The sequence below is a fragment of the Harpia harpyja genome, chromosome 3 (assembly GCF_026419915.1).
Source record: "Harpia harpyja isolate bHarHar1 chromosome 3, bHarHar1 primary haplotype, whole genome shotgun sequence".
Taxonomy (NCBI): domain Eukaryota; kingdom Metazoa; phylum Chordata; class Aves; order Accipitriformes; family Accipitridae; genus Harpia; species Harpia harpyja.
The window spans coordinates 32,581,934-32,602,715 of NC_068942.1; the positions used below are offsets into that span (position 1 = coordinate 32,581,934).

Genomic DNA, 20,782 nt, shown 5'->3' on the forward strand with positions numbered 1-20,782 from the left:
ACTGTTGTCATTATTACAATCATACTTTGTGTTGTTTTAAGTTCTATCAAGAGACTGGTTTTACAAGCCATGGCTAGAGCATATATAACGATAAAATGAAGTACTGAGACTTACGAGACTCATATGAAGAGATCTCATAGTCTCAAAGGGGGGGAAATGATGTACTTAAGCCACATGAAAAAGGCCACAAAGGTCTTGTGAAACAAGATCCCCTTTGTATAACCAACGCATGCCTTGCTAACAACTGTGCCCCTGAAGAAGAACTAAAAGACTGATAAGAAGGGAACATCCTACCCCAGGAGGCGCCGAAAAGTTGAATAATTGCTAATAGGCATGAAGTCAGAAAAATCTTCAAAAACTGGAGGAAAGGTAAAGGTGGCAGGGGGAGATCATGACCACCAACTCAATTCCATACCAAAAAGACTTACTCCCCCCACTCTCCTTGAGCATGCACTGTAGAAGAAAAGAACACTGTACCTCTAATTCCAAGCAGGGAAACTTTAGCCCAATAGAAACTGTGCTAGATAAGCGACTCCCAGTAATAGTTTTGGGAAGAACTTTGGAAATCGAATATGTATAACTGAACTGTATAAATTGCTTGCCTGTTTAGGCATGAGGGGTGCTAGCGTTGCAGATTACCACCTAGCCCCCATCTTTGCGTAAACATAAATTGGAATAAAATACTTCTGCTCTGTGTCTATATTGGCATTTTGCACACCAGGTAAACGACCCCACTTTTGGGACAGCAGTGGGGCAGGCAAAGCACCGCATCCCGCAGGCTGAGGGGCTCAGGCACCCACGTCGCTGCCGGAGGATTGCCGGCAAGAGGTTTGGCATCTGGAGAGGGGCTGCTGGGCCAGGGTGCCCAGGCACCCACCCCACTCCCCCAGCCGCAGCCACGGGTGCTCTCAGTGCTGGAGCAGAGGCCGTAGCAGCTGCCTGTGCCCAAGCCTGTCCTGAGCGGAGGGAAGACTTTGCTGGCGAGGAGCGATCCAGTGAAGGCGTTGCCGAAACTGCTGGGCTTGAAGTTGCTGCCGGGCCAGGAGGGTGCCGAGGGGTCCTTGTGCAGGAGGAGGGGTGGCAACGCCTGGGCACCGTTCAGCTCCGGGGAGCTGCAGAGCAGGGAGTCCCCGAGGCCGTCGGGGAAGGTCACGGCCACCGCCTGCGCTTTCCAACCCAGCTGGTCCACCAGCTCCTCCGCCACCTCCCTCTCGGCCCCGGGTGTCTTCTTGGAGCCCTTCCCGCAGAGCCGGACCACCCTGATGCTCTCGCCAGGTGGACCACTCTGGCGGCCAAGGTCCTCAAGGCTCCTCAAGGCTGAAGCGCTCCCCAGGCTCTTGTACTGCACCAGTGCGCAGTGCTTGCTCAGCAGCTCGGGGAAGTCTGACGTGTATTTCTGCACATCTGAGGGCAGCTTGCGGCCCAGCCGCAGGATGCGGATGGAGGCGACGGTGCCGAAGGGGCCGAACATCCTCGTGATGGTCTCGAGGAAATTCTTCTGGAGCAGCAGCAGCATGCCCTGCTCCAGGGGCAGCAGCTCCCAGGCCAGCAGCAGTTTGCTGGGGGGGATGCTCAGCCGGGACTCGGGGATGGGGACCCATGATACCGAAAAGCCAGTCGAAGAAACTCTCTAAGACTCATTTTGGACTTTTAGAAAGTAGGCACTCTTTATTGCAGCGCTGGATGCACGGGGGGTAGTTCCACCTAGCGTGCATGCCACAGCTTCAGCACACACAGGTTATATGGAGTAACTACTTACATATTAATCAGATTACTATACATATACATAAAAATTATTGTAACTGAGTATCATAGTACTGCCTACATCTGATCACGCGCAATGGTTCTTCATTTGAGTCGAAGGGCTGCTTTTGCGACCACCGACCCATTTGAAATTCTGTTGGCTGACCTTCAAGTCTTGTTCGTCATCCTTGTTCTTTGATCTTGGAGCTTAACATGGTTTCAGTCATATATGATCAGTTTCAATATTATTCTTATCTAATGCACAGGAACATCCAGTCATAAGACCAAAGAACTGCAAAACTTATGAGTAACTACCTCTACTAGTTAATTACTTGGCTACACTTCTGTCTGTTTTTTCAATCATAGTGTTAGTATAAGATTTCTAATAATTATTTACCAAATCTCACTTTTACAGTCATCTAGCAGCAAACCAGTTTCCATGGCTGGTACAAAATATTAAAACCAAAAAATATTTAGACATACCATACAGAATGTATGGACATATGCTGTCACCCACCGCCTCACTCTGGTGCCCTCCTCGTTCACCTCCAGCAGCTCTGAGAACTGCAGGGTGTAGAGCGTTCAGCCACCAGTCACGCGTCAGGTATTTCACCTGAGGGAGAGAGGGGGCCACTGCGTCACTGTGAGTCTCCCCAGGCAGGGACCACCCTAAACCCATCATCCAGGCAGGCTGCAACCCCATCCCATGGGGTCATGGAAAGGCAATATCCCCCCATTCAGGATTTGTGGGAGAAGGTCCCCTGTACCCCGAACCATGGCAAAAAGCCACAGCTTCCCTTTACATCACACCACCAGTGCTTCCCTGCAGTTTTTTGGTTAAGGGATGATCTCTCCCACAGCAGCCTGGGGGAACCACAGGCAGAAGAGGTGAACCCAGCCCTGGGCTTGCTTTGAGGACTGCTCACCGCTTCCCCAGCCACCCTCCCTGGGTGGAGAACTGCTGCAGCACGTTGAAGGCAGAGAGCAGGGCCCAGCTCTGCACCACCAGCGCTTTGCCGGGACACAGACAGCCTGAGCAGAGCCTGGACCTCCCCGTACACCTCACCGCAGACAGCCAGAGCACACCCAGGCACCCAGCCACCCGCCACGTGGAGGCCACTTCCCACCCCGGCTGGCCAACGCAACGGGCTGCCTACCTTCTTCAAGGACGTCAGCAGTTTGACGCTGACAAAGCCCATCTTGTTCTTCTGGACATGTTTCAGGAGGAAAGCATCCTTGGCCAGGTTCTCGTCAGAGAGGTGCAATTCCACCTGCGACACAATTCTCCTGACCAGCTGCCGGTCAGGCATGGAGTAGCTGCTGAGACAAGGGGAGTCAAAAGAATCTCAGTAGATATAATAAAGGGGGATGAAAGATGATGTTTAGCACTTACATTGTTGAAATTAGCTGAGGCAGAGCCAGTTCCTGATAAGAAGCACTGGCCCCAAGAGACAGCCAATAAGGCAGAGACAGTTTCTGATAAGAAGCAGGAGCTGGACCCAAGAGCCAGCCAAGACTGGTCTTGCGGCTTGGGTGAATACCAAGAAACCACTGAGCCTGCGCAAGAGAAGAGGTTACTAGCGGTGACGAAGAGGAGTAATCTATCTTCACCTCTGCGACCACCAGACGACCACCATAAGGAGGCACTGCGCAAGCGCAGTTGGGAGGAGACTATGGAAATGACCTCTCAGAACTCATTTTAATATGAAGCGGGGACAGGTCATGCATATGTATAGGCGTATTGTGAATATGTAACACTTGATTGTATAAATTTGAAGCGAACTGCTGAGTCAGGTGCGCACGACTTTCGTGGGACTACCCCCCATGCTGCCCAGTGCTGAATGAACATACCTACTTTACAACCTCACTGATTGTGGAGTCTGTTTCCGCATGTCAACCTGAGGAGAAAAAAAAACCAAACAAACCAAAAAAACCCCCAAAAAATCATCAGTCTGGGGCAGGTCGCGAGGCAGGTGGGAAATGCTACGATGATTTTGCACTCATGGAAATGAGTGCGGGACATCCAAGCTCTTGGAGAGCTTGGCCTGCAAGGCCAACATTTCCCAGCTTGACCAAGGGGTGGCAAATACTGCTTAGTACTCCAGGAAAGCCATTTTGGGAAGCGAGTGTGGAGATGGACGCTGGCCACCATCTTCTACCTACTCTGGTTGGAAAGTAGCGGCTGGTTTTAAACTTCTTCAAGAAGCTTGACAGGGCAAAGGTGGCGAAGAAGAGGATGCAGCACCAGAAGAACACGTCAGGCGTGTAGGGGCCGTCGCGTCCACAGGCAGGTCCTTGAAACTCCCCATGCAAATACCAGCATTCCTGGAGAAACAGAGCGTCAGGACACAAAGGCAGTGCACGGGCGGCAGGGAAACCTCGCACAGCTAGGGGGTTTTGAGGATCTTGGTCCAAGATCCACGACCCTGTAACTGCTCCTGCCAATGGAGATTTATATTTAATGAGCAGCAGCAGCTGAACAAGTGACACATCGAACTACACAGCGGAGAAATGAGATGTGAGGGGACACCATACCACACACCCTCGGCACATCCTCTGCCTGCCATTCGAGCAATTGTGGCTAAAGAAGACACCAGAGGGGAGGGAAACACTGGAAACTCTTGGGGATAGAGAGAGAGGGAACAGGGAAGGAGGGCTAAAGACAACCATGGTAGGAAAGGAGGAGAAGAGACAGATCGTCCCTTCCCAGGGGAGGGCTCGCAGAACCTGGCCAAGAGGGGATGAAGGCCACCATAAGAGCCTGCTGTCCTAGGCCTGGGCTCTGCTTCCAGCAACAACAGCCTGAGAGCCTGCTCAGACATGCAAATTTATGCATGTACCTACAGACAGCACTGAATGAGAAAGCAAGGCCTGGGGGGGGGGGGGGCATTTCCCCTCTGCTCAGGGCTGCTGAGGCCAGTCTGTGTGCTCCGTCCAGACCGGGCTCCCCAGGACAAGACTGGGACTCACTGGGGTGAGCCCAGCAAAGGGCCACAAAGATGATGAAGGGACTGGAGCACTCTTCATATGCGGAAAGGCTGGGAGAGCTGGGACCGTTCAGCCTGGAGAAGGCTCAGGGGGCTCTTATCAATGTACACCTGATGGGAGGGAATGAAGAAGAGGGAGCCGGGCTCCCCTCAGCAGTGCCTTCTGGCAGGACAAGAGGCAAAGGGCACAAACCGCAAAACATGAAATTAAAGCTGAACACAAGAAAAAACTTTCTGACAGCAACTGTGGTCAAGCACTGCAACCGGTTGCCCACAGAAGTTGTGGTGTCTCCACCCTTGTAGCCCACTCAAAACCTGAGGGGACGCGTCCTGGGCAACCTGCTCTGGGTGACCCTGCTTGAGCAGGAGGGGTTGGACTCGATGATATCAAAGGTCCCGAAAACCTCAATGGTTCTGTGAAAGCCACAGACAGAGATCTCTGCCTCAAGCCGAGAGGCAGCAGTCATCAGCCGACTCAGAGGAACAGGCTGGGAGGCAGCTAGAAAACTCTTCCCAGTTCCTCCCTTGTCATCCCTGCCTCACGCGTGCAAGCCAGTGCACCGCTTTGTCGAGCTGCCCAGTTCTCATCCCGCTGTGATTCTGCAGGTAACGTTAACACAAAGGAGTTAGACGGGAAGAGCTCTAGTTAACGGCATGGGAACCTGAAAGCACAGGAGAACTTTTCTCCAAACGTGGGCAAAGCTGCTTAGATTCTGTCACCTATGGAAGAGAAGGAAGAAGACAAATCGGCCAAAGGGTTACACAGGAATGAAATATGAGGAAGGTGCAAGAGACATCAAAAACATTGATATGTGCCCCAGAAGACTATTTTGTAGTCAACTGACCTGCCCATACCCGACTGTGGGCATGAGGCCTCCGCTCCAACTTCCACTCTTCTCCTCTTCACCGTTTCTTCCACTGCAGCACTTTCTGACACTTCTTTTCTTCTCTTGACCTTCAAAACATTGCAAACTTGGTATTGATAAAATTTGATTTTGACTTTTCTATTTTAGAACAAAAGTCAGACTTAATATACATCCATATTTCGCAACATTGTCCAGGCTTATACAACAAAAAACCAAAAAATGACTCAGGAATAAAAGATTAGCTGCCTTATTCAAACAGAAGGTAAGCACTGAGAGGCCATCCAGAGAATTATGCTCAACAGTTTTAAACAAGAACTACTGCTTCCCAGGACATCCTATTTGCTCCATTTTTTGAGGAGAGCCTAGGAACGTAATGCTAGCAGAAAGAGCGGGATTTTCTCTGGGGGAATTTGGACAGGACACCTTCACTAATTCACTCCGTCTTCAGACACCTACCTGTATTGAAAACAAACCCACCCTGAGATCTCACTAAACAACAACTTCCCAAAGAAGCTTAACCTTGCTGTTTTCGACACATACGGCACTTAGGAAACTACTTAATTATTTGGCAATATTGACCTCATACAGACTCTCACAGTGAAGAAACCATTTGACAGCTCAGCTCAGACTTGCCAAAAACACATTTAACTGAAGCCAGCACGGCTCTCGCGTCTCAGGCAGGACTTCATTCAAAGTCCACTGGAACTGACAGGAAGGTTTCCCTCAACTTGGATGGTTCTAGGTGAGAATTCACTCCCACCTTACACTGCCTGCCTGACACCCAGAAACAGGACAACTACAGCATTGCCTAGATATATATTCTGCTTCTCCAGACTACTTGGAATATCACTTTTAAAAAAAAAAAAACCAACACACAAAACAAAACCACACACGCAACTTACAAGCTCATCACTGCCCTTGTTTACTTCTTTACCTGTAACAGAGGTATTATAAAATCTGGTGAATATTTGGTGACTGGACTTTCTTTAACCAACTTTAAAGTACATTTTTGCATTGCACCTCACTTCCTGAGAACAAGATAAATGTCCTGGTTTCAGCTGGGATAGAGTTAACTGTCTTCCTAGTAGCTGGTACAGTGCTATGTTTTGAGTTCAGAGCGAAGAATGTTGATAACACTGATGTTTTCAGTTGTTGCTCAGTAGTGTTTAGACTAATGTCAAGGATTTTTCAGCTTCTCATGCCCAGCCAGTGAGAAAGCTGGAGGGGCACAAGAAGTTGGCACAGGACACAGCCAGGGCACCTGACCCAAACTGGCCAACGGTGTATTCCATACCATGTGACGTCCCATCCAGTACAGAAACGGGGAAGTGGGGGGCAGGGATTCGCCGCTCGGGGGACTGGCTGGGTGTCGGTCGGCGGGTGGTGAGCAATTGCACTGCGTATCATTTGTACATTCCAATCCTTTCATTATTGCTGTTGTCATTTTATTAGTGTTATCATTATCATTATTAGTTTCTTCTTTTCTGTTCTATTAAACCGTTCTTATCTCAACCCACGGGTTTTGCTTCTTCTCCCGATTTTCTCCCCCATCCCACTGGGTGGGGGGGAGTGAGTGAGCGGCTGCGTGGTGTTTAGTTGCTGGCTGGGGTTAAACCACGACAATAAACGACTTAGAAACAATGCTGGACTTGCATATGACATCTTGAAACTGAAGAACTGCAAATACAGCTCTTTCGGAATTCCTGGCTGTGAATAACACATGCCAGGGGGATGGGGACAATTGCTTTGGACTACTTGTCCATTTGATAAAGGAGACCAGAATATCTACTAAGCGCTCACAAGAAAGACCAGCAGCAGCCTTTCCCAGGGACCAATAATCAGAACAGGAAACAGTAAGAAAAAACACTCAGTTTTCACAACAGAGCAGGTTCAATGCAGAGTCCCACAGAGGTCGCAGCTGGGGCCTGAGGCTCTTCAGGGAATTCACAGAAAACCTGGAAAATGAGACACTAGGGAGGTGACAACATTTGCTAATTATACAAAAGACATTATTACCATTATTACTGCCATTATTTAGAAAAACAAATGCATTCTTTCTTTAGGAAAATAGAAACAAAGAGCGTGAAGTTCAACGTCAACAAATATAGTCAAGCACAAGGAAGAAAAACACGTGTTCCATATATATATGTGCTGGCTCCAGCCTAGCTACTGACATTCAAGAATGAAGGTTGGGAGCCACTGGGCATCGCTTCATAAAAATACTAGCTGAAGAGTCAGCAGTGGGTGAAAAGGCAAAGACAAATTCCAGACATTTTCAAAAAGCAATATAGGACAAAAGAGAACACATTGCTATGCTCTATTTCAAATCCATGGTACAGCCATACCGCACGCAGTTTTGCTCCCTCTAATTCAAAAACACAGTAGAGGAAGGGAAAGGGAAAAGCAAGACATAGATCGTAGATGTTTCCAGACATTATCCAAACATAACCATAGTGACTTGCCACAAGATATGTTTTGCTGAAAAGAGCTGAGTTCTAGATACATAGTGCAAATGTAGGGATGTCCTGGTTTCAGCTGGGATAGAGTTAACTGTCTTCCTAGTAGCTGGTACAGCGCTATGTTTTGAGTTCAGAGCGAAGAATGTTGATAACACTGATGTTTTCAGTTGTTGCTCAGTAGTGTTTAGACTAACGTCAAGGATTTTTCAGCTTCTCATGCCCAGCCAGCGAGAAAGCTGGAGGGGCACAAGAAGTTGGCACAGGACACAGCCAGGGCACCTGACCCAAACTGGCCAACGGGGTATTCCATACCATGGGACGTCCCATCTAGTATAGGAACGGGGGAGTGGGGGCAGGGAATCGCCGCTCAGGGGACTGGCTGGGTGTCGGTCGGCGGGTGGTGAGCAATTGCACTGCGCATCATTTGTACATTCCAATCCTTTCATTATTACTGTTGTCATTTTATTAGTGTTATCATTATCATTATTAGCTTCTTCTTTTCTGTCCTATTAAACCGTTCTTATCTCAACCCACAGGTGTTGCTTCTTTTCCCGATTTTCTCCCCCATCCCACTGGGTGGGGGGGAGTGAGTGAGTGGCTGCGTGGTGTTTAGTTGCTGGCTGGGGTTAAACCACGACAATCAGATTTGGAACGCAGGGGTGTTCATCTGAAAACACTGCAAAACATTCTTTTTACATACATCAGTTCTCCGGTGAAGGCAACAACTGAGGAGGATCTTCAGCTAATGTAAAACTGCAAAGCTCAAAGGAGTCGTACTCCAGCTAAAGATCTGCGCACTACTAGGCAGGAATGTCGAATTAAGCAATGCCCAACAGATACAAGTCATTGGATCTTTTCTTTTACAAGTAGGAAAGAAAGCATGCACAGAAAGATAGTGAAGTCATCTGTAGAAAATGGATGTAAATCATCAAGATTTCCAAGGATTACTCGAATCGCTTCTTGGAGAGGCCAAAACAAGAAAGGAAGGAAGAATATTAACAAGATAGCCACAATTCCACTGTCAAGTTGTAGGAGTCGGTCAGAAAAATCAGCATTGTCTCAACACTGTCATCAGGAACATGAACAGTACATTTCCTGACAATGGCCTGTTTGGAGCGCAGTGGCCGATCCCAAGAACGGAACGCGCAGTACAAGGCTCCTGGAAGGTACCTGGCTAGAGCCATTAGACTGTCAAAAAGGATGGATTGCAACTGTTGCCATAACATCGATGAAGAAATCATGAACTTTAAATGAACTTTGCTTCATTATAATACCAAAACACACCTCCTGGTCGAAGGCTACCTGCCTCCAAGACTTACCACGCCTCGGACACTGACCCTGCGCCTGCGTGATAGCCTCGCTCGAGGAGGGCGGAGACTCCTGAGGCAGAGGTGGGGCAAGATGTGTTACTAAGCATAAAAGATGACTTCTGAACAACGGAAGTTTGGAGCTTCCCCACCAAGGACCACGACGATCGACTATGCAGCATTAGCTGGACCCGGGACTGTTAGGACGTCTTGAGATCAGCGGTGGTAGCTATAACTTCTCTTTCTCCTCTCTCTAAACTTAACTTTACTTTTCTCCTTTCTTTCACCCATCCCTAACTATCGCGTGCCTCTTCACAGGCAATACAATAAAGTTTTACTGTGTGATTATTGCTATCCCCTTTGGTGTTGGTCACCTTAATTTTGCACTTTCGAGATCGTAGCAAACGAACCATCACGAGTCCACCGAGTGGACCGTGACACAAGTACAGTTTTCAGGCTTGGGAAAAAATTAACATTACAGTTTGCAGGAATCATGGAAGAGCGGGTTCCAGATAGTTTGCTTTTCCTCCTCCCCTTCTTACCGCCGCTCCCTCCCATCACCTTAGAGCACACTGCCCTAACAGATTCACAGAAATTGAAGTGAATCAATGTCTTAACCCTGAATTAACACACAAACATTACCATGGAAACTGGAGGTGTGCTTTTAAATTTAAGAAGCCTCCTCCTTGCCAGCACAACACATGCGGTATTGACCTGTTTCAAAAACAAACTTATTCCCCTTTTTCTGAATATTGACCCAATTCAGTTACAAAGGAACTGTAATTCAGCCCCAACAAACTCTTGCTTTATAAATAGGAAACTTTTTCTAGTAATACCTTTCAGTATTTTCAAAATTGAAAAAGAAAAAAAAATTAACCAATAATTTTCTGTATCAGTTAAAATCAGCACATTTTCTTCAATAATATTTACAATGCTACTACTGTACTCTGAAGATTTATTTAAACTTAAGTAACAGGAGCATTTTTAAGCAGGCAGTATATTGGTCTCATTTCCTCGGGAATGGCAGGGGCTTTCTACTGTCTCAGGAAGAAGACGACAACAACAGAACTCATCAGCTGTCACCAAGCTTGGCCACAAAGTAATGGCATCATTAAAAGAACATCCACTGGCTCCCCCAGCTCCACAGCTATGAGGAAAGCATGTGAAATTGAGCATTAGATTAGCCGCTGTCAAGCTAGCTCACCAGTACTGCCACAGCTCCTGAAAAACTAGGAGGGTCTGACAGCTAGTCAAGCCTGAGAAGTTCAAAGCAGCGGTCAGGTCTGGGGCCGAGAGCGAAACCACGGGAAAGTGCTACTGCAGAACGAATCTGAACAGGAGCCAGAAAGGCACGGGGTGCAACTAGCTCAACAAATAGGAGTTTTCATTTGTCCAATTTCAACAGTCAGTAGCTTCTTTGAAGTACTTCTGATAAAAGCATTACTCGCTTACGCTAATGCTGCCTGTTGATGACATTTTTTGTTTACGCCATTTTTTCACCCTCGTACTCTCCAGAGAAGTTCCCCATTACTCGCACTTGAAATACTGCATTTGACAAAGCGTCCTCCGTCCCATAACAAACAAAAGATTTGCTCAGCCTAACATTCAGCTAAGGTCCCGTGGACCTGCTTCATCTCCTACCTCTAACTCCTTGACAGCACTTTCAGTGGTGTCGAGATCCGGAGTGCTGTGAAACAAACAGAGAGAGTTAGTCCCACCCCAACCAAAAAGCAACGGAGCTACGTTCCTTGTAAGAGTTTAAAAAACAACAAAGCATCATTCCCAGTGCACAGAGAAAATACTTAGCAGGCAGATGAATTCCCAATTTATTGTTCTTAAAAAGCATCCATTATTCCACAAGGACTGTTTCTTTTCAATTTTCTGCCCATTTGTATTTTGTGCGTCTGAGGATACAAAGGACGAGAGATCAGATCTTTTCAGTCGATCCTCACTAACCTTTGGGATTGAGGTTTTCTGACAAGGTGCCCTCAAACCAGCACCTCTCTCTTCCAGCCTATCCCAATGCCATTCTGCCCAAGGGACTAAAAGAAGGAACCGGCAGGACATGTCTCTTAATCCCCTCCACAGTGCAAACCTGCAGAGGAACGGGCCTTCACAGCATTGGAGCTAGGCCCTGTGATGCTGGCAGTTGTGTAGTGCCTGCATCAAACTGTGTTCCCAACTATTAACTGCATCTTTTGTAAGCCAGCTTCTCAAAAGTTGTTTGCTGCTAGGTATCGGCCAACAATAAAATGCACAGGGAGAGAGAAGGTCTCAAAGGAAAGCTGAACCCATTAAGAAGTAAACAAAGGTCGCACAAATGTCACTTGGAAATAAGGAAATACGGTGGAGCGTAAGGAATTACGGCATGCAAGTATTCTCTGGTATATGGTCTGGCAGGCAGCCATTCTCATATCCTCCACATTCAGGGGCCCCAGCCAGAACTCAGTCAGAGATGAGAACTTTCCTTCCTCTTCAGAAAGGCCCTCTCCTTGCTTAATATGGAACAAGTTAATGAAAGGAATTACACAGCGCACCACAGCAGAAGGACAGGTATCACCCACCCAAGACTTACGCTGTGGTCATGAAGTCTTCATGAATCAGCAGGGACACAAAAGTACGATTCAGGAAGGGACACTGAAGCGGCGATGAGGGGAAGAGGGTGGAAAGAATGGAAGAAAGCAAGGGGCGATGACAGGCTGCCAAACTCAAACAAATGCACTGCTCTCTCTACCATCAGGAGATCAAACACCTGCAGGCTGTTCAGAAACGTATGCACACTACTGGCAGTGCCGTCCAAAGGGATTACGCTGAGGGAAAGAGCTTGGTCACAGACAAGAGCAACATTTCAAGCATCTTCTGAACACCACACGACACCACAAGACAGACAACACACCTTCCTCTCCAAAATCAACACAGAGAACAAAACAAGGAGGAAGGTTAATCCTCCTGGATCTGACACTATTCCAGCAGAATGCTAATAAGCAAAGCTAAAGAAACAACTGCATTTCAATTCATCCCAAAATAAAGTCATGCGGCAGAATTTCAAAGACCCAGCCCACTCTTCCAAAGGAAAAAGGAGACTAGTGTGGCACGAGATTTAATGTAGCTTCAGGTCTGGAGACAGCCTAATTGGCGTGGTGTTCATAGCACAGTCTCTTCAATTCTTCTGCAGCTAACAACAGTCACTTCCAGAGTAAACCCAGGCCCTGGCAATGCCTGTGCACATCTCATTGCAAAAGCAAATTCACTCACACTCATAAAACCACTCTCTAGGCAGAGGCTTGAGCCGTTGCCTATGGCATTTTAGCCCTGCTGCAACCTCGCTGGCATGAAAACAGGGGTTTCGGGATGCCACGACACTGTTCTGTTTCTCTGATGCAGGGATACTTCCTGGCTCAAAAGGATCTCAGTCCTAGTTTCTGCATGGGTGCCACCACCTGAAAAGAGACTTAACCTCAACAGTTTAGAACACTTTCCAAAAGCCTCTGAGGGCATCAACCTTGAACTGCTGTCTGATGACGATCACAGCCTTGGAACAATGTACACAGGGAGCCAGATTATGCTGAGGCACTGCTTTTTTATTAATACTTATGAATACTACCATTATTAATTTTTTATCAGAAGCTGAGATAGCAACAACTCATAAAGTTTCAGACCAAGTTTGAGCCCTACAGAACACTCCTTCAGCAGGACCCAATCTATAAGCACCTCCTTAAAAATACAACCCTTATACCTAAGCAGCTCCAGCTCCTTTTTCAGAGCAGCTCAAACTTCTGGAATTATTACGGATCGCAGCCTCCGGGATTCCAAGTCCCCTCTCAAACTAAAAGCTCCAGAGCTCCTCCAGTGAGCTGGTCAAGGTTTTGCCCACTCACAAAAGCACTTGCCCATCATCTCTGTCTGCCTGACTAGCAGACACAAGCAGATTCCTCCAGGGCAATACCCTCAGGGAAAGTCTCTTTTTCACTTCTAAAGGACCATCCTCTTCACTTGTTTTACATCTTCCCCAGCTGACCAGACTGCTCAGCACCCTGTGCTTTAGTTACTTTGCTGGCTGCTAACTTCCCATTTGAGGCTTACCACACAACTGTTACCTCCCACAACCCTCCTATTCACTGTCCCCTGCACACCGAAAGGCCGCTTTCCTTTCTCTGCCTTGCATGCCAGCAGTACCACAGACAAACACTCTCCCTTCACTCTCGTTTCTCAGGCTTGCCACTACAGTGCCTTCTAGAAACTGAGAGCAGCAGTTAACCTGAAAGTCCTGCTCAGCCCCTCTGCCTGCAGCAGAGGCACGCTCTTGTTTCAAAACAACAGGACAGGTTTGTCACAAACACATCGAAAGAGGAGTGGCAGCGCAAGGGGAACCTTGAGAGAGAAAAAATCCCAAGAGCACAACAAACAATTACTGCCAGGGAGAGTTTCCAAAGACTCTTTCCACGTCCACACTTGAGCGCCAGATTGCCAGGCCAGCGAAAGGCACACTGCTAACAGCAGACAGCCCAGGAAATAAGTACATACTTTGAGTCCAGAGCTCCATGGCTGTGCTGGTTTTGACTGGGAGAGCGTTAATTTTCCCCACAGTAGCTTGCACGGGGCTACGTTTTGGATTTGTGCTGAAAGCAGTGCTTAGACAGCATCAAGGCCTTTTCTGCTCCTCACACCGCCCCACCAGGGAGTCGGCTGGGGGTGCACAAGAAGCTGGGGGGGCACGAGGCTGGGACGGCTGACCCCAACTGACCCAAGGGATATTCCAGACCATAGGACGTCATGCTCAGCAGTATAACTGGGGGAAGAAGAAGGAAGGGGGGACATGCCCAAGTTAGGCGTGATGGAGCCCTGCTTTCCTGCAGATTAAACACCTCCCAGACAACGAGAAGCACTGAACGAATTCCTGATTTTGCTTTGCTCGCATGCACAGCTTTTGCTTGACTGATTAAACCGCCTTTATCCCAACCTGCGAGTTGATTCACCCTTCCGATTCTCTCCCTCCTCCCACTGCGGGGCAGTGAGCGAGCGGCCGTGCGGGGCTTAGCTGCCGGCTGGGGTTAAACCACTACAAAGGCTCTAGAGCTTCTCAGTTGAACGCTTTAAACAAAATTTCAAAATACCGACAGTAAAACCAGCTTCTTTTCCCACGGAAGCACGAAATCCACACACGGCAGTGAAATAGGAGCGCTTTTTACAGCTCCCATTACTCTCTCAGGCCGATGCTCAGCCTGTGCGAGGGCAGTAGCCACTCGGAAGCGACCGCTTCCACGCTCAGTGAAAGAAGGCAGGAAAAGAGCAGCCCCCACCGTCTGAATTTAGGGTCTCCTATGAACTCACTGCTACCTGCAGTCACCAAACCGCAGGCTGTAGCTTCAACATGCTCACCTGCCCATTGTAAGTCCGTACACAAGCCTGCCTGCATGAAGAAGCCTGGTTTCGGGCAACCGACAGGTACCTGCTTTCGAGGACGTCCTCCTTTCTCCCAGCCTGGGGAAGGAAGCAGGAGAGCCAACGGGACGGGACTCTCTGGAAATGCCGCTGCCGACCTCCCTGAAGCCTGACAGGCCTCTTGCCCCGGGGGCTGCCAAGAACGCCCGGGCAGGACTGTGTCGCAGCCCGCCACCGACGCCGGGCTGTGAGGGACACCCCTGGCGGCTGCGGCTCCCTGCGGGGACAGCCGGCAGAAACTCCTTTCTCTCCACAGCCGCACGTCTCCGCGGTGCCCCCCCCAGCGGCAGGCAGTCCCCTGCTGCCCCCGCAGCCCCGGGGGCGGCAGGGAGGGGCCGGGGCTGGTCGGGCCTGCGGGAGGAAGGCCGGGACCCGGCGCCCCGGCCTGCCGCGAGGGGAGATGCCGCCGCTGCCTCAGCCCCGCTGCCGGCCTGCGAGGCCCCCGGGCAGCCCCGGCGCTGGCGACCGCCGGGCAGCCCACCGCTCCACGGACGGGGAGGAGCCCCCGCCACGGCCACCGGCCCCGCCGCGCCCGCCGCCCGCCCTTGCCTCAGGCGGGGCCGGGCCGGGGCTGCGGCCGGAGCGGAGCCGAGGGCAGCCGAGCCCAGCCGAGATGAGCCGAACCGAGCCGAGCCCAGCCGAGCTCAGCCGAAACGAGATGAGCCGAAGGGAGCCGAGATGAGCCGAGCCCGGCCCGGGCGCCCCCTCCCTCTGCTCCAGCTCCCCACGCTGCTCTGCACTGGCTGCTGCTGCTGCTGCGCTGCAGAGGCAGCTGCATTTTGGGGCTTGGAGCGCTTTGGGTTCCAGCGTGAGCCCGAAGCATCAGAGGAGTTGGCCTGTACCTCGTGGCAGGTCTTGCAGCTGCTTTCAGGGGGGTCTGGGCTCTGCCCAGGCCTCTCGAGTCAACGTTAACTCTGGTGCCTAATGACAGTATGCTGGCAGTGGCCCTGGTAGCTCAGCCCTTTCTCTCCCCAGTTGCGATGATGTCAGCAGGTTTGCCTTTTCTTGGTCTAGGCACCCTTCAGGCAAAGATTCCCAGAGATTTTTTCATCCCTCCCCTACACACACAGTGGGATTCCTGGAGGGCCACAGAAATGCAACAGCAGCAGCGTTAGGCTCTTCTGGGGTTTGGGGGAGGAAACACCCTCGTAGATAGCTGTCTGGAGCCTTTCTGGCAGCCACCTTTTACTTCTCAAACAGACACAACCGAAAAGCTCCGATGGTCAGTGACCTAGCCGAGCGATGATCAAAAAAGCAGCCACTTTTTATCCCACGGAAGCCTAACGGCGATGTTTGTAGGAAAAACAATGTCCCTGTTCGTTCTCTTGTGCCAAACACAACAACGGATTTTGGTGTAAAAGAAGAGGCTCCTAATGAACTAAATAAAAACCTAAACACAGAACGTGGGGGGCAGGACAGTCAGCATTTCCCTTTGCCCTGTAAAGTACATCGTTTCCATTAAAATGAGGAGTTCCTCTTTGTTGAACCAGCAGGCAGTCAGTGCTCACGGGCTTCTGACGGCAGCCCTGCCTGGGGAACCCGGCTCAGACAAGCGCTTGCACCACTTTGGTGCTGCTCGGGAGCACCTGGACTCCTCCGGCCTCTCAGGAAATGCCTGGATCAGAAGCGAGCTCAGCCCTTCTACTCTGCCTGGGGAGCTGCCCGCTGGAAACTGGAGCGGCATTTTTCCAGGAGGAATCCTCTTTTCTGATTGCTTTTCCTCGCAGCTCACGTACCTGGGTATCTACGGTCGAGGTAGGTTTTCCATCCCACTTCCTCATGTCCTCTCCACAGTCACGCAGGTAAAACCACAGGGTACACCATGGTGTGTACCTTCTATCTCCTCTCTCTTGAGCAGAGGAACGCTTACTCCTAAGAGCAGCGTTGCGGGCCCATACAGGTGGGGAGAAGGACATAGCCTCTTTGAATTGCTGGAACTCCCGGGACAGTTCCTCTACAGCTGAGACACGGGCCCGTTGGGAGGAAGCGAGACTTCCTTTGTATTGCCGGAGTCAACCAGCCACTTCATCCACCGTTTGTCCGTCGCCTTCTTTCCAGGACATCACTGCCAATGAGTTGGCATATGACGCTGGTGCACGTCGTAGAAACTTCCGCCACATGGGTTGTGTGCATTGCACTGCATCTGGATCTGTGGGTGACTGCTTGTTATCCGGATCATTATAAATCACCTCCAGCACGGCTAATTCCCTCAGGTACTGGATGCCTTTCTCCATGGTGGTCCACTTGCCTGGGTGACACGTAACATCTTCCTTGAAGGGGTATTTTTTCCTTCACTCCTGACAGAAGTCCCCTCCAGAGGCTGAGGGCTCGTGTCTTTTTCCCAATCGCCTTGTCAGTGGCCCCTTCCCGAGACAGGGATCCCACCTGCTTGCCTTCCCTACCCTCTAATTCCAAGCTACTGGCCCCGTTACCCCAGCATCGGAGCGGTCGGGTAACAATGTGCTCACCCGGATGGCAGCCGAAATCCTTTCGTGTATCTTGCAGCTCACTCAGGGACAGGGATCGGGTGATTATCTCGGGTTCTGCCTCTTCCTCCTGTTCTCGTGATGACCCTGGCTCACCTCCATCCCTCGCTAAGCGAACCGATTTCTCCGAGTATTTCTTTTTCTGCATAGGGGTGACTGACGCTGGCACAGGTTGGTTCTCTGGTTCAGCTGCAGCGCCTGTCACCGGGGTTGGTTGGGGTAGCTGCAGTGCTTGTCACGAGGGTTGGAATAGCTGCAGTGCCTGTCGGTCTGTTTTCCCTCCCTTGCCCCTGAGGGTGCTGCATAATATGGAGCAGTGGTTGGTAGATACTGGCCAGGGCCCAGCACAGTGCGGTAAGTTGTGCCTCTCTGGAACAGGCACCGCATTTTGCTTTCCAATATTCTATCATTTCACCAGGGTCCTGTAGCTGTTTGGGAGTGAAGTTCCAAACCATTGGAGGTGAGAAGTCCTCTGGATACCTGCCCATTTTCTCCCACATGCCACGCCACCCATGACTATTCAGCCTTGGGGCAGCTCTCTGGGTGGTATTCTTAAAAAACTTTTTTGGAGCCCTAAACAAGACCTGAAACACATTCGGGAGACGTAGCAAGACGAGCATGCTGGCTTGAACATCCCAGGGATATTCAAACTTCTCAAAAGCTGCTGTAATTAGCTTGAAGGAGGAAGGGGAGGTGAACGAGCGCGGAGAAAGTATTCGCCCCAACTTCCCCACAGATTGGGTGCGATTACCAACAAATTCCGAGAGAGAGCGCCCGAGGCACGGGAATGACATCGACGCCGCACACAGCTACCAGCTTAGCCTCAGGACCCGTGACGTAATCGTTTTGTAAGTCGACGTCACCCAGGACAGCAAAATGATAGTCCTGAGCCCGCGCCCAGAGGTGACAAACATCACTGCAGGGAACACAGAGTGCATGTAAGAACTCACACAACGCTGCCACGTGAACAAATGAGCCAACACTGGGACCAGCGGCTATTTGACTAACGTAAGAAATGCGCACAACAAATTTGTTCTAACACGCTCTGGCCAGATCTGTCGTTATCTCAACCCTTCGTGCTCCACGTTGGGCACCAAAAAGGACTGTTGTGGTTTCAGCCCAGTCGGCGACCAAGCACCACGAGGCTGCTCGCTCACTCCCCCGCCGCCAACATCTTTGTCCAGAAACAGGAACGAAGACTCTCCCCGCGAGTAACGTCCCGACGGTGCTCCACGAAATCTAGAGTCCCCTCGGACGCTGGCGGGAGCAAGCTAGGAAAATCTGAGTGCCAAAGCCCGCGGAGTTTCTGCTTTCAGCTCCAGGACAGATTCCTGCTCGTCTGTAACAGGGAAGCCAACGTCACCCTTGCGGGGCGGGAAACAAGGCTTATCCGATCGACCCCAAGTGCCGTGTGAAGCCAGAGCGCAAAGCTGGGCAAAACCGGGGGGCAGGGGGGAAAGCCCGGCCCGGCCCGGCCCCTTGGGAGCCCCGAGGGTCCCCGGGGAGCGCAAAGCCGGGCAGCTGCCCTTCCTCACGCTCCCGGCCCGCTGCTCCCTGGAAAAGCGAGCACCGGCCTCCTCAGCCATCCTGGGGGCCCGGCCGGGAAGACCCCCGCCAGGGACAGCCCCGGGCGGTGCTGCCCAGAGCCCACCCAGCCCCGCCGCCCTCCCCTCCGCCGCACCCACCCCTTCTCCCCCGGGGGTTTGTCCCCGCGGCAGCTGCAGCAGGATCGCGCCGCTTGCCGTCCCCAGCGTGCGGGGCAGGGCTGCCCAAACGGAGCCCGAGGGGTCACGGCCCGCGGGCCGGGACCAGCGGAGAGCCGCCAGGGAAACCGCCGCCTCCGTCCATCCCACGGACGGGAGCCGCAGCAGCCGGAGAACGCTCCCGAGCCGTGCCGCTCCCAGGGCAAGCCCAGGCACCGCTTCACGCGTGGGACGTGCCGTCCCGAGAGCGGGGCTAGCCCAGGGGCGGCGGGGACAGGCTAGCCAGCAGCGCCGAGCCCGAGGCAAAGTCTGCCGTGGGTGCAGCCTTAGTCCTGGCTGGCCCTCGGCGCCTCTGGAGAGCGCCGGAGCCACAAGAACCGGCTCGGTCCCTTTGCATCGGTGTCCTTGCCACCGGGGCAATCGCTGCCAGAGACGCGGGGCCCCCCGGGCCACTCCCCGGCCCCTGGCAGTGTCCCTCTCCATCTGCCTGCCCGCCCGCCCCTGCCGTGGGCAGGAGGTCTCCGCGCCCGCGCTCCCCTGGACGAGGAGCTGCAGCGCCCGGTGCGCGGTGCCGAGGGGCCGGCTCCTGCCCACCATCACCTGCGGCTGGAGGAGCCGCACCGCGCCCGCAGGCAGCGCTGCCCGCCCTGCCCGCCCATGCCGCTGCGCCCGACCGCCCCCGCTCGGCTCGGCTCGGCAAAGCTCGGCTTCGGCTCGGCAAAGCTCGGCTCAGTTTGGCTCCACTCGGCTCAGTTCGGCTCCACTCGGCTCGGCTTCGCTGGGCTTGGCTCCTCTCGGCTCGGCTCGGCGGAGCTCGGCACAGCGCCGGAGCCCCCCCCAAGGCGAAGCGGTCAGGATGCTGACCAAGCAGGAGCTCTCCTTCGGCGGGTCCCGGGACGTCCCTGCTGAGCTCAGCCGAACCCTCCTCGCTGGGCAGCAGCTGGCAGGACAAAGAAACCCGGGTGGGCGCAGGACAGAGACACGGCGAGAGCGACCTGCCCTTCCCGGGAAAGAGGAGTCAGCGACGGCTCTCCCAGGACCGATGCCCCACGCCCACCCGTGCCTCTGCACCAAACGGGCTGGAAAAGGTCCCTGGCTGCCCACCCCAAACGCGCTCCCCCGCAGGAGCTCCCCAGACCCTGCCCGGGACACCAGGGCTGGGCTCAGGAAGGAGTTTTTTCCCCCGGGCAGATTGGCACAGGTCCCGGGGGGGTTTGGCCTTCCTCTGCAGCACTGAGCACAGCCCCTTGCCGGGGTCCTCGGGGCCATTTCTGGCCAGCGAGTCCCTGCTGTTGCAGGAGCAGGAGTCCAGCTGTGCCCTCCAGCCCTCCGCCTCTCTTGGCAGGGGAACCTCACGGACCTCCACGTCTCCAGGTCACCTGCAAAACAAGGAGCCTCAAGGAAGCCGACTTTTCGCTGGTGCTTTTAAGCTGGCACACTTCAGTGGGGAGAAGAGAAAGCCTGGGGGTGTGGGGGGTGTCTTATCTATCGATCTATCTATCTATCTATCTATCTATCTATCTAAACCTGCTGGGAGGGAATGAAGATGAGGGAGCCAGGCTTTTCTCAAGAGTGCCCACTGAGAGCACCAGAGGCAACAGGCACAAATTAAAACACATGATGTGCTCCAGCTGCACATGAGAAAACAACTTTTTCCTGTCCGGGTGGTCAAACACTGGCACAGGTTGCCCAGGGAGTTTGCGGAGTCTCCGTCCTTGGCGACGTTCATAACCCAAGGGCACATTGTCCTGGGCAACCTGCTCTAGGTGAGCCTGCTTGAGCAGGCGGG

At 52.1% G+C, this 20,782-nt stretch overlaps 1 protein-coding gene across 1 annotated transcript; it reads right to left on the minus strand.

Annotated features, from left to right (window-relative positions):
- Window positions 1-697: 697 nt before the first annotated feature.
- On the minus strand, window positions 698-5,318 carry LOC128139663 (uncharacterized). Its single transcript, XM_052782378.1, is given in 6 exon segments — window positions 698-1,628; window positions 2,261-2,325; window positions 2,327-2,356; window positions 2,901-3,060; window positions 3,893-4,068; window positions 5,274-5,318. Coding segments are annotated over 6 exon segments (1,407 nt in total).
- Between the last annotated feature and the right edge of the window lie 15,464 nt (window positions 5,319-20,782).